Genomic DNA, 17,701 nt, shown 5'->3' on the forward strand with positions numbered 1-17,701 from the left:
TTGTCCCCTTTTATAATAAATTTCTGTATGCTAAAGGATTTTCTCCCTCTTGGTGTTCTCTTATTAGACTTATTAATACAGCTGAGAACCAGAATTGCTTTTTTGCAACAGCATCATACTGACTCTTTTTCAATTTGTGGTCTGTGATATATCCTACATCTTTTTTCCTTAGTATTTCCCCATTTTGTATTTGCTTACTTGGTTTCTCTTTCCTATGTGTAATACTTCGCATTTTCCTTTACAGATTTTCATCCTGTTGATTTCTGATAATCCTTCCAACTTCTCAGGACCATTTGAAAATTGAACCTGTTCTCCAAGGCAAATGCAAGTCCCTACAGTTTGGTGTATTCATAAAAGTTGTCGGTGTACTCGCTATAGCATCATCCAAACCATAAATAAAAACAGTGACTAGAAATGGACTCCGGACAGATACTTGTGGAAACCCACTTAAAGTCATTCCACTTTGACAATGTACAATTGAATAATTATTCTCTGAGAGCAATTTTTGTATGCACTCGTTATGGTGATTATATCTAGATCACATGCAGTTCAGATGTATTATGGAAAAAGGGAGGAAAGATGGAATCAGTATTCAGTAAAGAAAGTGTGTGGGGGGGCAGGAGAGGAGAAGGGATTTCAGCCGCCAAAAAGTGAAAATTTTCATTAAGGAAAAGAAAGCTTTTTTCACGGAAGAAAATACCAGTATTCCAGCGTGATGATGATAACAGCCAATTTGCATTGGTGGAGATGCTTACACAAGGTCCCAAACCGTGAAGAATCTGGCTATGATATATGATATGTCATGTCATGTCATGAGTGTTTACAGTGTCTTGAGTTAAAGAGCTTCAGCTTGGAACTGGGAATAGTAGAAAAAGAGAGGGAGAGGTACACACTAAACAGAGTTCTGGTGTGGATCTCCATGGGGGCCCAAGGGAACTGGGTACCCAGTTTTGTTAGATGTCCATTTGGATATAGCTGTCTTAATGGTCTTAGACTCCTTTGAACATCCCCAGCTGTCTGTATTCAGATGCCTTAATCTTCTCCGTAAGCAGTTTAAGACAATTTGTCTATCAGCAGTTTTTGGAGTTTGCAATTCTCAAACTCTAACTTATGGGATGTCTGTTACCAGACAGTCTTCAGACTAAAAGCAAAAAAATGTATATTTGTGATGGTAAGTTATATATTAAGGTGCGTCCAATCAACATGGTGCCTCAAGCTGACTGTAATGTATCAGTATGAATTCTGGATCCAAAATATATGCTGCTCATTACTAACAGATATACAGGCAACCAACAGGAAGTGTTATTACCCACACTTAGATATAGTTGATCAAAGGTACATTTATGCTAAACATTGACAGAAAATCTCCAATACCGATCTCTTTTGGTATATAAAGACCTCCCTGGGGAAATGGTGGAGTCATACACAATTGGACTCTTCAAAACACATGAGAACATGGTAGGGGCCAAGCCTATGCTGAAGAAGAGGTAGACTAGATAACTTAGTAGGTCTGGTCTATTGCTAATGTGTGTGTTGCTGCCACAGATTTTTACTCAGCATCAATCACATAAAATGTACACTATATACATGAGTACAGATACCACCTATTAACCACTGAAATACTACCTACGCAAAAACGATAGCTTAAAATGTCACATTCAAAATATATTCTAAGAATAACCTTAAGCATTATAAAAGTACAAGTCTTTTTTCTTGACATACCTCATCAAAGTTGGCTCTGATTACAGTGTCTAGTATCCGCTGACAGTGAGTTCTGTACATCATAATAAAGGTAGAAACCTGAGAAAGACAGATGCACAAAAGATCAGAATTGAAAAACATTCTGCCTTAAAACATACTATCCAAATATATTGTACAAAAAATAACCTGGCTTTTTTCTCTTTATGCATAACTGCAAAGATAGTAAAATCAGCTAAAACACCAAATGTAGTTAGATTAGGATTGTGAAAAACTTAAGTTTTAAAGATAAATTCTCCCTTTCGATCCATGCATTTTTTTTTATGTCAGTGTGGATTCTTCAAATGAAAGATGAGAAAAAAAAGTCTTGATGAGATCAAAGAGAAGAATGTAGCCCTTAATTAGGACAGAGAGACTATAAACCCTATTCTTTTGTGCACGTCAACAGTATACTACACATGTGAATGGCATTTTAAAACTGGAAGATCAGTCAAGGGGCAAGAAGAATCAAAATGCTTTTTTATATGCATATATATGTTTCTCTCCCTTTCTGGCCTATGTGCATGAGAAATGTCATAAACCCATTCTTTCCTCAAGAAAGCATTATACTTCTAACAAGGAAGTTCACTCCTTGGAGCTGGTACAATACATTACAGAAATGGAGGGCCAGGAGAGTAAGACTGCTGACTTAATCAGGTTTCCTTAGTTAAACCTGTTATATGATATGTACTAGAAATACAGTGTCATGAAGTTACACTGGGCTCAGCAACATTGTGAAGAAAAGGACAGCACAATTTGCATTGGGCACCTAACCTAAAGCAATACTTTTTTTCCTAGAACAGGGAACACTTAAGTCCTTCATAAATAAAGTCAAAGCATTATTACACTCGCTGTTATTTAAAGGGCCTTACATTTTAGATCAACCTTTCACCCACAGATAAAAAGCAAGGCAGGCCAAATGAATATTTCAGAAGTGTTACCTTCTCCTCTGGCAAACTGGCTGGCAGATTTAGATCTTTGACATTTGGAAACTCTGGCAGTAATGTTCCAAGTTTGGAACGTGGTGAATATGCCACTGTCTGTTTGGTTACTTCTTTTTTTCCTGTTTCATTGACCCAGGCTGCTCCTTTCTTAGAATACATCACGTCATAATACTGGGAGTTCTCTTTCACTGCAATGCCATAATAATGGTACCTAACGCGTAAAGATGCACATTTTATAAACTGAGTTATTCACACAACATAAAAGAGAAGGGAAAAAGAAAAAATATGCAACTACTATTTTTTTAGCAAATCAGTTTCCATTCATTCACAAATGCTGGATCAATGGACGAATATTGTAATGTAGCAGCTTTCCACATATCAGTCCTGCTGCTAAAACTATCCTAACACAGAAAGTAAACTCAGTTCTCTTACATGGCAGAAGAACAGACAGTGCAAATTTTTGTTGGCACTTTTGGAAAATTCTCCCTAAAGGCATTTTTTGGAGAAACTTCCTGGTGGAGAGCTCTGCAGCAGCTCCGGCGCAGGGCTACAGAACCAGATCCTTAGGACTGCTATACCCCTCTGCTCTCATTGCAGCACCTTGAATCTCAGACCACATAGTGGCAATCTGATCCTGAGAAGCAAAAGTCTTCATCCCAAATTGAGTTGATTGGACAGTGTGTAGATGGAACAACATTTCAAAAAGAAATGGCATAAAAAGGTTGCACACAAACTGACATATGCCAGGAAATATATGTTTCAGGATGCCCACCCACTCTCTGTTTCCTTTTAAGCGGTCAGAACAAATTTTAGGTTCCACCTCTCACAGGAGGTGACCACAGCAGTCCTGTCTTGTTATACATCCAAGGATGACAATCATGTCCTCATACTATTTTGCTGTGCACATCACACATTTCACTGACTTTCTCATGAGTGAGCTCCTCATCCCCTGCTCCAGTCCCCTCATGTTAAGTAAAAGAAATGTAGCAATCGAATGGTTCTCAAAACCCTTATCTCAGCTGGGGGAGAATTTCTCCCTTAGCAGGTGTAATCCAGTGGTGAGCATGTGTTATAAGGCCTGCTCTGTGCTGATGCAAAGAGAATACAGCCCTCAGCTCCACAGCTTTGGTTCTTGAGCACAAGGTGCAGCAGCTCCAGTCCCTGAATGTCCCTAGTTCAGTTTCTGGTGCGTTAGCCAAGGAAGTGGCCATTATGCAGGCATTGTGAGAGACAGCCGTGAAGCTGCCGTCTCATCCTGCTTGTATGCTCTGGTGTCAGGAGGCATAACTGGTGGGGAGAGAGAGGATTCACACTAATTTGGGGCTGGGTCAGGAGCGGGTGTGTCCAGGGAAAGAAATCATGGCCTGCAGCAATGCAGAGTACCTGAGCAACACCAAGAGGTTTTTGTGGTATAAACAGGGCCCTGGCTCTCAGAGCAGCACAGGATCAAAGGTGGCTTAAAGCCCTAGTTTCCCTGGGTTGTAAGTAGGGCTGTGTGAAGCTTTGGTCCCTGATTCGATTCAGTGGTGATTCGGTGCCCAAATCTCCAAATTCAGATCAAATCAGGAGACCCTTTAATATCTTCCAATCAAATCGGAACCCTCCAAATCGATTCAGAGAGATTCTGAAAGATTTGGTGATTTGGACATAGACACAGCTTTAAATGTTTTATCTACATACCTCTAGGTAGCAGGCAGCTCATGAATGCTGCGATGCTGGGGCAAATGGAGTGTCCCACAGGAGCGTGGGGGGCTCCCCAGCGCGCTCGGCAGCAGACCCAGAAGTGGACCAGAATCATTTCCAGTCCACTTCTGGGTCCACTGGGGAGCCCCCCCACACCCTACCAGCTCGGCGACTAGTACCTCTTGAGTCTGGGGGGGGGCACCCAGAGTCCCCCCATGGGCGATCGCCAAGCCAGGAGGGGTGCAGTGGGGCCTCCCAGTGCACTCCCTGGTGGACCTGGAAGTGGACCGGAACTATTTCCGGTCCACTTCCAGGTTTGCCACTGAGCATGAGGGGGTGCCCTGCGCTCCTATGGGACACTACATCCATCCCAGCAATGCAGCATTCACGAGCCATGCTGGTACCTCGAGGTACGTAGAAAAAACACTTAAAACTGTGTCTATGTCTGAATCGCTGATTCTCTGAATCAGCATCGAATCTTCAGATTTGGATTTGGCCAAATTGAATCAGGGACAGTGATCCAAATCAACGAATCGAATACGGCCAGTTTTGCACACCCCTAGTAATGAGTTTTCATGCCAGGGGTGGGGGGTTCCTTTTAGTAAATTCAGCAATTCAGGGAAGTTTTATTTGATCTCAGTTATGCTTACTTCATAAACAAAATACGAAATAAAGCCTCAAGAATTTGATTAGCCTTTACTTTCTGTTGTTTAATTTCTGGTATATTATACCCAGCAATACACTGCAATACACTGCACAAAACGGATTTTCAGCTCGGCCCCAAAATCAAAGAAACAATAAGATTAAAAATTAATGTATTACCTATCTGGAAAGACTTCTCATTTTTACCAGTTTTATTACTCCCAAGGGCAAAAACTCATAAGCACACTTTGCAAGCAGTCTTTCCCAAATTTCCCTTTATGTTACCATCTGAAAAAGTTAAGCCATTGGACAATATGCTAGTTTTATCTTAAGGAGAATAAAAATGCAGACCACACAGAGACATTTTATATGAAATAGTGAAATGAGCTTTTCTTTCACAGGCTGAGTATCTGCAGCACTCCTTCAGTGAAAGAAATATAATTCCCTTCATGCTATGTAGTTTCCATTGGTTAAAGTAACCCCTTGTGTATATAACTGAAGAGTTTCCCCACTATGGTACAGAAAGAAGCCAGCTTTTATGTTGAGCTGCCTTCTCATGGCTCACCTGTGGTGGAACTGTTTTTAAGCTCAGCTGTGTTTCTTGCAGCAATAAACCCTGTTGCAAAGGCTAAAGCCTCCTGACTGATGTCCAGAAACACAGTGATGCTGTAACTCTGGACTTCGTAATGATACAAGGGAGCCATACCATGAAAAGGCTGAAGGCAGACCAGTGCAAAATTGATAATCTTAAACATTTCTACAGCCCAAGTTCTATTTGGCAGTAAGTGGGCAGTGGAGTGAAATATGATTGGCAGAAGCTGGTCAGTACAGTCATGGACAGAGAGACTGAAATATAGTTTATGGTTTCTAAGTACTCTGTCTTTCATTTAATATGAACAAGATCAGGAACTGCTGAAAATAGGAGCAGAACTCAACCAGAGCAGTATGGTTTTTAGCAATTAATTTTTTTATTGTAATGACTAATATGTGGGTATTTCTACCTTAACCCTTAATTGGAAAGAACAGAAATGCTATATTCCTTATATCATTAACAGCTAAAAGAAATGTAGCCTCCTCCTTCTGGAGCAGAAAGAAGTGAATTCCATGCCTGCTCCTGCTGTGAAACTTGATTGGCCATGAATCCATCTCAGTGGCAAACATGAATTTTCTATGTGGCTAAGGAGTTGCTACAATAAGGATTGTATATAGTCTTATAGAATTGTTGTTATTTTGCCTGGCTTCTTATTTTAAAGGATGATTATTGTTAATGACAGTCCAAGCCAAGTCTGGGAGTCTTACTGGCTAATCCAGTGAAACGCTATGCAACCACTGGATATTCTAATGAAAATCCCACATCACCAAGAATGGGCGATGTGAATATTAAACTGACCATATCTGCCTGCAAATACACATCCATAACATATCCTGTTACAGTCTGGTGCTGTTTTGCAAGGAACCTTCTTGGGGTTCCTTGGCAGTCAAAAACTATCCTTCTGAGTTCGACAGCAGAGCACTGGCGACTGTTTTGATGCATGCAGTGATGCGCCCATAATACTGTATTAAATATGAGAATAATTACATTCAATTTCTGTTTGTGCAAATTATCTGTGGAATTGGACTCTTGGTAAACTGCCATTGTGGCTCTCTTAAGTGTGCAGATGTTTGGCATCGAACAAATGTATTACTCATTCTGGCATTCAGATGATGGCAGTACCACATCTTCCATGCATATAGCGAGTGACACTGGCAAACATGGTTGAACTCATACTTTCCTTTCAGTTGAAAGGCAGATAACCAAATGATTTTGTAGCTGACACCCAGGTAACTTCATGGCCAGCAAAGTGCATCACTATACGGCACATTCCCCAAAACTGCATGTCAGGCCTTCAGATATCCTGCTCTTCCTAGCCTCTCATGGGACTCCCATCCTGTCCTAACCCCTGGAATATTGAGTTGCAACCTACAATGCTTTGAGATAAGGTACAGCTGAGGTAGTGCATCATTTTTATCTCAGTGCCATTTTGAGTTAATTATTATGATAGCTGGAGAGTGGTGTCCAGAGCTGGCATTTGGGGCTGAAGGAGATCTCAATTTCAAAACGGATTGAGGACTATCATAGCTCCGGAAAATGAGAATTTGGTTATGATACACAGGAAGGTGGTCGTGAATTGCATGGTAATACAATTCCCTTAGTCTTCGCTTCAGAGAGATGAGACCCTTAGTTTCAGGAAGATGGTAGTGAATTGCATGGTAGGTAGTGCTGATCTCAGGGAAGACAGGTGCCTAAAAACAGGTCATCATGAGCATATTTATTAGAGAAACGGAATCTGATTTTAAGTGGCATTTGATTGTGTTTTAATGCACAAACTATTCTTGCTTTTTATCATGGATATATGGATTTAACTCTCATGATATGCTTTTTCTTATTGTTTAGCAATATTGTGCCTATAGGCTTTGCATGGAATGGTAAGTTTTACCAACAAAACTTTGCAGCCAAGTTATCTAAGGCTTCCTTCTCATACTGTTTCACAAATATAAGAGAGTCAGATCTGGTTAATATTTGAGTATTCAAGGAAAGTTTAGGTGCAACAGGAAGAGTGCTCTTCTTTCTGAACCAACACTGAACCACTTCCCAGCTGTGAATTAAGGAAGTACTTTGCTTTGGAAATACCATCTTTTGGATGAGGCAGGAAACTGAGGTTTTGCCCATTCGTGGTTATTAAAGATCTCATGAGTTTAAAGATCTCAGCATCTCCCAAGAGTAAGTAGACACAGGTTTCCTGGACATTTGCCAGTTTGGGCAATTAGTATTTTTTCTAGATAGATTCCTTATAGACTCTTAGACATACCGTTATGCCGCTTATGCCCTACATTTCATGCTATGTAACAGCTACCACACATCACTCCTGAATGGCTGAATGTTGGTGGTGAATGTAAATACTCTGTATAGCACGTATAGTACTTTGGGATCCTTTGGGATGAAAGGGCTATACAAAGTATATATAAAATAAAGTATTGTAACTCTATATAGTTTTGGATTGGGGTACAGAATGTTAAAATGCATAGAACAGTGATTCTCAGTTAGGGTGCCACAGCACCCTGGGGTGCCTTGAAATCCTTTCAAAGGTGCCACAGGTTGCCACGTAATGTTAACATAACACTGTTCAGTGTGCACACATGATTTACATAATAAGCTCTGAGATTTCAAATAGGAATCCATAGTGTTAAAAACATTCTGACCTGTTCTGTTCTTTCTGAGTTCTTTGCAACAGAAGATTTACTCAGTTTTTCAAGTCTAAAAAGGTTGAGAACCACTGGCATAGAAGATCCTTATTTAGACTACAGGTGACTAAAATTCCTGAACCAGTAAAAAGTTCTGCCCTATTGTGCTACGTGGCATATTCATTTTTGGTGACAAACTACTACAAACATCTTCATGAAGCACTTCAAGAGCTTCTTATTTAGGCAGGCATTTAGCAAGCAAGGATCAGTTGGGATATCACGTAGGAAGTTTTTATGTCTTATTTTAATATTCTATCTGCTTTATGAGTGATTTTGTCTTTTACGGCAAGTTGCCCTAAGTCTTTGTCGGAAAGGGTGTGAAATGATGGCAGAATGTGGCCCTGTAAGAGAATGATAACATAATACTTCACATTACTTACTTAGACTGGCCTCTAGTTCCGAGTCTTCTCGTTGTTAATTGTGGAAATTGTTGCCTTATTATCTGTAAATAAATAGAGAAACATGTTACCAAGTCTGAAAAGCCTATGTAATAAGACTGCACTTTAATTTAGTCTGGGGAAAAGAAAAGGAATTGTAAAATATGTACAGTAGAAATCTGATCACTAGTCCATTATGTATATGCATATGTTTTTCTTTTGGACTCAAAGGAAAATGATAAATAAAAGTCAGAACAATTCCACTGATTTCTATCAACTTAAAGCTTTTCTGAATTTACAGTGGGGTGAAACGTGCTTAATTAAACTCAAAGGATAATACTGTCTTTACGCTTAATGAGAACTGCCCCTAGAATTGGGCCTACACTTAAAGTTACTTATATGTGTGTTAGCTGGATCAGTTGGCTTCATTCTGCTTGACAAAGACGCTAATCACTGGAAAAGGTTCTCAGTATCTTGCTCAACGTACATTTTTAGAGGTGAATTGTGGGTTGTTGGGGTTCTTTTAGCATTTAAGTAATTTTTGGTTATGGAACATTAATATGTGGGCAGCATCCCAATTATCCTAATATCTGGAAGAAGGTTTTTTTTGGAATATAGTAGTACTTTAAGGCCCCCATGCCTCTGTCACTACACACCCTCTTTTCTAAGAAATGTGGCCTGGCAAGATTTTGTTCTTAAATAAAAGCCACATATCCATTAGATAAGGTTCACAGTTGCAATCACAGAGGTAGCATAATATTCAGCTTAGTCTGGATGGAAAACAACAGTGTCCCAAGAACACAAGGCTAAAGCAAAGAATCTAAACTCTGATTTATGCTGAAGAGACAATAAAAAGGACTGGTAACATAAACAATATATCAGTGCCAGCAACATTTAGGGCTCTGAATTAATGAAGGTCTAAGAGCAGATTAAGCCTTCAATAATGAATGCAGACTCCTCAGCACCTTCCAGGATTGAACTCAGTTTGCAGTATCACATGAAGCTTGATAGGAAGGAAGGCAGCAGGCCTTGACGATTAATTTACAGGAAGAATTTGTTCCTTTATTTTACTCATGGACATTTTTAGTGGTAATCATTCTATGTGCCACCCTAGTTTATTGCTGAATTTTCCCCATACTTGACAAGAGCCAAGAAAAATGAATTGAAGACACAGATGAAAGGAAGGAAACAGCTGTTCAAACACAAGAAAAAATGTCAATTTTAAAATGAATTAAATAATACAGACTTTTTCCATGAAGTCATTTGGTTAAAACTGGTATCAGCAGCAAATATCTAATCGGAGAGATGACTGAAAGTTTTGGAACATACGTTTGCATCAAGAGGGGGGGTCTATCAATAAAGACATTGCAGCATTGCATATTTGGCTGCTATTTCACAAATGAAACCTACCAATCATTTTTCTGTTTGCAACAGGTGACCGACCCAGGCTTGTTTCTGAAAGCCTCGCATAGTTCGGCTTACGTCAAAAAAATGCTGCATATGCACAGAGTTGCTAGTTTGTTCGGCTTTCATTTCTGGAGCAAAACTTCAGCAAACAGTAAAACACTTTTGTGGAGCTGTGAAAGTTCAGCCTCGCTGTTTGATAAATGAGCAGACAGGCAAGCAGCCCTTCTTTCTTTTTTTGTATGGATTCAATGAAGCCTGCCTAAAGAACACCACATGCTGTTCCAGCTACTGATCTAACATTCCGCAACATCTCAGCCTTCCAAATTCCCTTTAATTACACATTAATCCCACCCCTCTCTCTTTCAGTTTCTGCAGACGGGGTTGGGGGCTCCACAGGGCTGTGGGAAAAAGGCAGTGTTGAAGAACTACTTTCTGGAGATGCTTTTTTTTGTTCTGTTTTGTTTTGGTAGTGGTGGTTGTAATTCACAATGTATCATTCTGCTCCCAAAGTTGGATATTGCACCGGTAGATTCAAAAGCAAACATGAACGTTCAGTGTTACTTTTACCCTAATTTTCTGCCGGAACAATAAAAACAGGATTTACTCTCTAAGTGTGTCAAGTAGTGATGAAGTGTTACAATGCCCGGTGCAAATGTTACCTGATGAGCCAGAAGCTGTGGGGGTTTTTGTGGCTCAACTAAGTCAGCCATTTTTATGTGATCCAGCAGGGGAGATCGGGAAAACAGAAGAAAAGAGTAGCTGATCACTGCATTAATTTGTTTTTAAACCCAGCATATGTTTCATATTTTAAACTGTAAAATAAATTCCTTGCTGAAGTGTGCATGTTACTTTTAACAAGCTTCTGTTTTGATCATTTTTTTTTTAAAACAGCATAAATCGAAAGGAAAAAAAACACAGGATTCTTCCATCCGTGGGTGTGTGTGCCTGTGCATGTGCGTTTGTGGGAGAATGAAAGAGATAAGTGTGTAAAATTTTCAAGTGAAACAATTTTTGAAAAAAAGTAATGACAGTTAATTACAAGATTTACGGTGGGAGAGAACTCTTTCCTCATTCTAGAGGACAGAGCTATATCCACAGACAGTGTAATTTCCCTGCCTGTAGGTAGGAAGTGAGGTCAAGTAGGCTGGGGAGAGGCTCACTATGTGTTGAAATGAATGGGAAAAGCAGACAAATCTCATTGCTGATTTTAAAGTTCACTTCTATTCTGAAAAGAAACTGGAAAAACAGTATTGGGGGGCATCATGTTTACTAGCTTTCAGACAACGACAAAGAAAAAATATTTTTTTTCCTTGCTATCAGAACTGGAAATTCAACAGGAATTCCCACTAATGAAAGGTCCATGAGGCCACAGTGACATATTTGGGGGGCAAGATTTGACCCTGCAATTTGAACCTAATTAATAACTCTGAATAAATTCTAGCTCTGAATAAAGTAAAAGCAGGAGTAAATTAAAAAATAACATGCTGGGTAAAGTCCGGGCCCCACTGGAATCAGTGAGTCGTATGGTATTTAACAAGGACAGGATATCATCCCATATGTCCTGATAGTGACTGAATATGAATATGAGTATTTACAGAGTGATCTACTGAGTAAAGTGGTGTTAAGTTTTATATTGTCACTGACTAATGACAAAAATCTGATTTTAAATTACACTACAATTTGGGAGTATGCTTTAAGTTTATTTTGTAAGACAGAGGGAGCCCAGGACAGTCACATGGAGTTCATTTGTGCTCTCTCTCTCAGAAACCTAGAGCTCTTCTCCTTTCCTTTCTTCATTAACAAACATGACTTGGCCTAGTGTTAGTCTTTGCCTCTTCCCTTGTTGCTAGCTTTTTCACGAGCCACTTAAAAAATCTCCCACCTTTTTGTATAATATCAGCAATCACATTGTCACAACCTGATGCCCCTGTAGCAACTGCCCTGGACTTAGATAAGAGAAAGGCCAGGTTAATTATATTTTAAAGCGACATCTAGCAGACAAGGTTCTTTGGGTAAAAATTATACCTTTTATTAGACCAACTCCTAAGACCAACACACCAACACGGCTACAACCAAGCTACATCTAAATATTTTTCTTTTTTTATGTCTCCATTTGTTCAGCTCTTTTGAAGTTGATCCTGTAATGCAGTTTTCTGCAAACAGACAGAAACTCTCCGCTGTGTTTTAATATTATGAGAGAAAAGGCAGGAGAGGACCCTACTGCAAGTATATGTGGGGGATGACCTTTGATCTCCAAAGTTATGGGGGGCCTCCCTTCAAATCAGCCCTCCTATTTGAGGTTAAACAGCTTAGGTAGAATGTACCAAATATATTCATAATCATTAGAGCTAAAAAGCTTTTAATCCAGTGATCCTTTTTTTAACCTAGAGGAGTTTGCCTAAAATAATCCAAATTAAATATGCAGTTAACTTTTTATTCTAATATTTTAAGAGTTACCAAAATATAGCTGAGTCACCTACATATCAATGCAACATTGCAACAGTGTTATGAACAGTGATATAAATATTCTACCCCTGCAACAGCATATATAGTACTCTATATTTGACATACAAGCATGAGGTATAGATAGCTACAGAAGATGACATGTAAGCAGTCACTGGCTGCACACTTACGTGATTTGTAATTTATAATTTCACCTCTTGCCACATGTTCCTCAGCAATATGAGACTCAAATGCAACCACAGTCCTTTTTATCTTTAAAATCATAACTGCATCATGCATTCTACCGTCAAGCCCTGCACCAGAGGCCACCATTCCTTATCCCATTCACCACTGAGCTGTGAACATTACACTTTCCAATTATACCACTTAAATTCTTCCATGGTATGGGATTCAAAAACATCAGCTCAGGCCCCTGTCTTCATGCTGACAAATAATGATGGAAGAGACCAGTGATCTCTGTAAGCTTTTGAAGACTCTATAACTTTTTTGTATGCTGAAGTCTTGGATTTTGCAAAACTTTTCCAAGAAGGATTTTCCCTCTTATTTAAACTGTTATATTTAAAGGTTAAATTTAATGAATTGTGCTAAATGGAAGTCTCTGCTATGCTTCTTAATTTTTCTCACTTCTTATTTGAAAACAATTCTTTCTGTGTTTCTCATACTATCAAAAGTAATGGTATACATGTAAAAATAAAACAAAACAATATATAGCAGCCCAGACCCTGAAATCTCCTGGAACAACAACAAAAATTCCAACTACTAAAATTCATAGATCTGTTTTAAAAATTCATGATTTTCAAGTAGGTTCTACTTACAAAAGAAGAAATTCTCTCACCCTCCTAATAATTCCTGCCTCCAGGTCTATCTCCATTACTCCAGCAGGCCCCAACATTCAGCTATCATTGATGAGCTGTGTTTCCTCTTGTACCCCCAGATTTCTATTAGTGTATCCTGAGCACTTCCTTAGCTTGTACGAGATGCAGAAGGAATTGTGTCTTATGCCTCAATCTTTTAAGTAATTACCTCTATAGGTTTGGTCTCAAGCAACTCCACTAGGGTAATCACTCTCTTCCTCTTAACTGCGGGGGTTGGCCTGCTCCCTCCCAGCTGTGTTCTCTTCACTACCCATCGCTGTTAAAATGAGGAATAATTCATACTAATGATACCTTCAACTTTATGCATTAAAGGTGGGATTTTCATGTGTGTTCAGTCTTGACTTAACTGTAGGAATTGAAGCCACCTGGAATTTTCCCAACAACTCTGCTACTGAGTGCTTCTTGCAAATCTCACCTCCAGCAGCCAAAGTCACATATTAACTTTGTGCTGCATGGTGCCTTTAGACTCTAGTTAGAGGGTGGCATGAAGATGCATTGCCCCAAGGATAGCAAAAGGAGGGCTTTGTCTCTCAATGGCACCCCACTGAGGCGCCACTCCTATAGAGCTTCCCTTTTCTACCAGTGGGAAGGAGCGTGATAAATCAGCTTAATATAAAATAACACTCCCCTCTCTCCCTCAGCTATCCAGCTCTCCCAGTCAGTGTGGAGCAGGAGAGGAGGCATTGACTGTGCCTACTGCCTATCCACTCATGGGTGGAATGAGAAAGAGCACTGGTGATTACTAGGGGCATCTTTACACATACCTTTTTGCCCCACAATGTGCCAGAGATCCGCCACTTATACTCCTGGCCCTGGAGTTAGGCTGATTTGTGCTAGCTTGTGCCATTGTCCTAAGTTTAGATCAGGAGAGCTCAACCCCTAGCCTGTGGGCCAGATCCAACCTCTGGCACCATGTCATCTGGCCCATGGGGACCCTGACAGGTCTGGATATCTGGTGACAGGGGAGCAGTGCCACTGGTCCCCTTCTGCCAAATGTCCAGACCTATGGGAAGCCCTGGGCCCTATGAGCTGGATTAGATGGCCTATCTCAGTGGGTAGAGACTGGGTGGGGGGTGTCAGGCCCCAGGGCCCAGTACTGGTGCACGGGGGCAGGAGAGGGTACCAAGCCTTGGGGCCCAATCCCAGAGGGAGGGGGTGGTGCCAGCCCCCCAGGGCCCAATCTCAGTGTGTAGTGCCAGGGACCATGACCCAATTCCAGCATATGCAGCTCTATTTGGCCCATGGACTGGCCCCAGACCACTCATCTGCCCTGCGGGGCCAAAAGGTTGAGTACCACTAGTCTAGGTCTTTGCTTCCAGGCTTGATATGCTCCCTCTGACACTGTAGCAAAGCACATTCATACTCCCTCTACTCACTGGGCCATGAGTGACTGGTGCCTCCTGAATCTGGGGGAAGCCACCGACCCTGTCAAGGGGGGCACCAGCCCTACTGACAGCATCAGTGCCAGCCGTCGGGGGGGCACCGGCCCCAACAGAGGGGGCATGTGCACCCCTGCGCACCCCCTAGCAGTCACCTGTGCACTGGGCTCGTTCTGATAATTGCCTGTATGCTGCTCTTTTTGAGCTAGATAGTCATAAATGCAGCAGATTCAGCTATTGGAGCGTGTGTCCATACTTGCACCATACTCAGATCTCCCCCCCCCCCCCCCCCCCCCCCCCCCCCCCCCCCCGTCACCACACATCAAAGTGGACATAAATGTGAAAAAGAGACTAGAACCTCTGGAAAATCCCTTGTTGCCAGAACAGCTTCTGGGAACTGTGGACAGCAAGGAGTAAAATAAAGCAGCCTAGAGGTTCCTCTACTTGACACCAGAACCTTAGCTAGGAGCCAAAGGCATGGCACTACAAGTTTAGTATGTGAGGTCCAATCATTCCCTTGTCCAGAAAAAATTGCAAGTGAAGAAAGTGATTCCCTATAAACTCTGACATTCTTGTCCCTGTTTGCTCCACCATTTCCCGAGTGCAAGGTGAAGGACAAGAGAAATAGACTGAGTCTGTGAGAGGGAACAGGACCTCAACTATGCAGATCCTAAATGGATCCATGGAGCGGAAGACTCCTCACACACCCTGCAGCCCCTTCCTGTCCCACAATAATACAGCTTGCTCTTATGCTATGTTACCACTGCCTCATCCAGAGAACTTGGTCTTGCACTCATTCCAACCAGTAGAAAGCTTTGCACAGATTTCAGCTTGCACTGGATCAGGAGCTATCATGTAGGGATCAGGGTTACCCTGGGGAAGTTAAGCTTGTCTGACTGGCACTGATACCCATGACAAGCTGCTACAGGTATTAGACCACATACACAAACCACATCCTTAGGTTAAAAAAAGTAAACTAGCATGGTTTATGTAAGTACCCCAAGTAAAATAAGCGACATTGGCAAAAGCATGTTTACAGCAGTTTAACTGTGTCTGCACAGGGGCTTTTGCCAAGCATAGAAAAAAAAAATCACCCTCTCCCAACATTACTGCACCAGCAAAAGTTTCCAATAGCAGAGCTGACCTGAAAATTCTGTATACCTGCACCCATTTTCAAATGTGGGGTCTAATTCTCATTCACATCAATGCATGTGATATAACTTTGCTGGTGCAGAGGGATTTAGAAGTCTACAAAAATGTAGATCTACATTCAGGCCCTATTCTGTTCCTTGAAGAGGTTTGAGGATGAATAAGAGTCAGCCCTCAATTTTTTTCATTCTTCTAATTTAGGATTGCCTGGTTTTTTCTTTAAGATTTTAAAATATTTATTTACTGCCATCTGCCAAAGGTGCAGCCACATAGTGTCAAACAAGGCAACCATAAAAGAGTGTATATAACTGCCAGGATGCAATAGTATTGCAGGAGAAACACCAGGAGGAAGTGTAAACTCATCATGAGATTGCAGAGTTCCCCCCACACCATGGGAGACATTCAGGATCTCAGAGGTGAGCTTGCACTGCATGATAAAGTTAAAACAGAGAAACTGGGTGGGAGGGAGGGAGAGAGAGATTACATCTTCAAGAGGAGGGATTAAGAGAATGAGGAGCACACACGGTCACAAAAGAAACAAAAAGAAAGGAAGTTGGTACATTAGAAACCACTATAGGCTGTGGGAGGAAAAGGGAATGAGAAGTCCAGAATGAGGCACAAAGGTGAAGCTACTGGTAACTTTCTATCAGTTGTTGCACACCTCCAGTACAAAGCAATACTGATTTACTGTTTTAGGAATGTAGGAACTATTTGGGCATAATTTTAAAATTAAATATTTTCATTTTCAAGTTTCTTTTTTAAGTGATGCCATCAGAAAGTGTTCCGTTATTTGCAGCCCAAAGTCCTTTTTCTTAACATTATCCCCTTATCTCTAGTTATCGTAAATGCGTCCCAGCTGGCTGCATGGACCAATGTAACCAGGACAACTCTATCCCGGAGTAAAATCCTGCCCCCCCTGGTATTCAGTAGGACTTCTGTTCTTAAGTTCAATGAGGCAACAGGTTCATCCTTTGATATTATACTTTCTGATGCTAAGTAGCAGACCAATGTTTGTCGTTCCTTAGTTATTGCTTAGCTAAGTTATATGGGGACATTTTTTGCAAGTGTCTTAGGCTTTGTCTTTCCAAAAAAAAAAAGTGAGTGAGTGTGTATGTGTGTGCGTAAAATCCTAGATTGTAATTTTCATGTGTTAGGGATCAAATTAAACTCTAGGAAGTCAGCACACATAGACAAGCTGCAAAGGGATTTGCCCACGCTATGATTTTATTGTGTGTTAGTTACCATTTGAAATACCTTTTTCTTACCGTGAATGTACCACCAGGCTGCATACAGACATTCAGGGAGGTTAGGGGGAGGTTAGATTGAGTTAAAAATGGCCACCTGATCTAAGGTAAGATGGGTGGGCTACTGGTGGGGTTGGGGAGTCTGTGGGGGAATCGGGAGCAGACATGGTCCGCAGGGGAGATCAGGGGACAGGCTGGGTCCATGGGAGGGACTGGGGGGATTGGAGGGGACAGGAGGCATCTGTGGTAGGGACTGGGAGGCAGGTGGGGTCCATGGGAGGGCTGGAGGGGCTGGGAGCTCTCCTCCACACCTCCCAGGACCAGGGGCTATTTTTAGCACTCTGATTCCCAGACAAATAACACCCTACTGCCCCTCTCTCCCACCCTGACTTACTTGCTCAGCTCCTGGCACTGGTGAATGCCAGTAAAACCAGCACTGGGAGTGGATTGTGGGATGGAAGGTTTAGTGCACTGGTGTAGGTGGTGCGGGGGAGGGCAGAGGGACTAAAAATAGCTTGA

General features: G+C 41.3%; 1 protein-coding gene across 1 annotated transcript in view; it reads right to left on the bottom strand.

Moving 5' to 3' along the window:
• RFX4 (regulatory factor X4) overlaps positions 1–17,701 on the bottom strand; it is a 108,380-nt gene that overhangs the window by 59,067 nt on the left and 31,612 nt on the right. Inside the window, exons 5-7 of the mRNA XM_059726193.1 lie at positions 8,669–8,730; positions 2,679–2,892; positions 1,723–1,800 (exon numbers count right to left, since the gene is read on the bottom strand). Coding sequence (XP_059582176.1) covers positions 1,723–1,800; positions 2,679–2,892; positions 8,669–8,730 — 354 coding nt within the window. The remainder of the gene's footprint in view (positions 1–1,722; positions 1,801–2,678; positions 2,893–8,668; positions 8,731–17,701) is intronic.

Source organism: Alligator mississippiensis, chromosome 4 (assembly GCF_030867095.1).
Source record: "Alligator mississippiensis isolate rAllMis1 chromosome 4, rAllMis1, whole genome shotgun sequence".
Lineage (NCBI taxonomy): Eukaryota > Metazoa > Chordata > Crocodylia > Alligatoridae > Alligator > Alligator mississippiensis.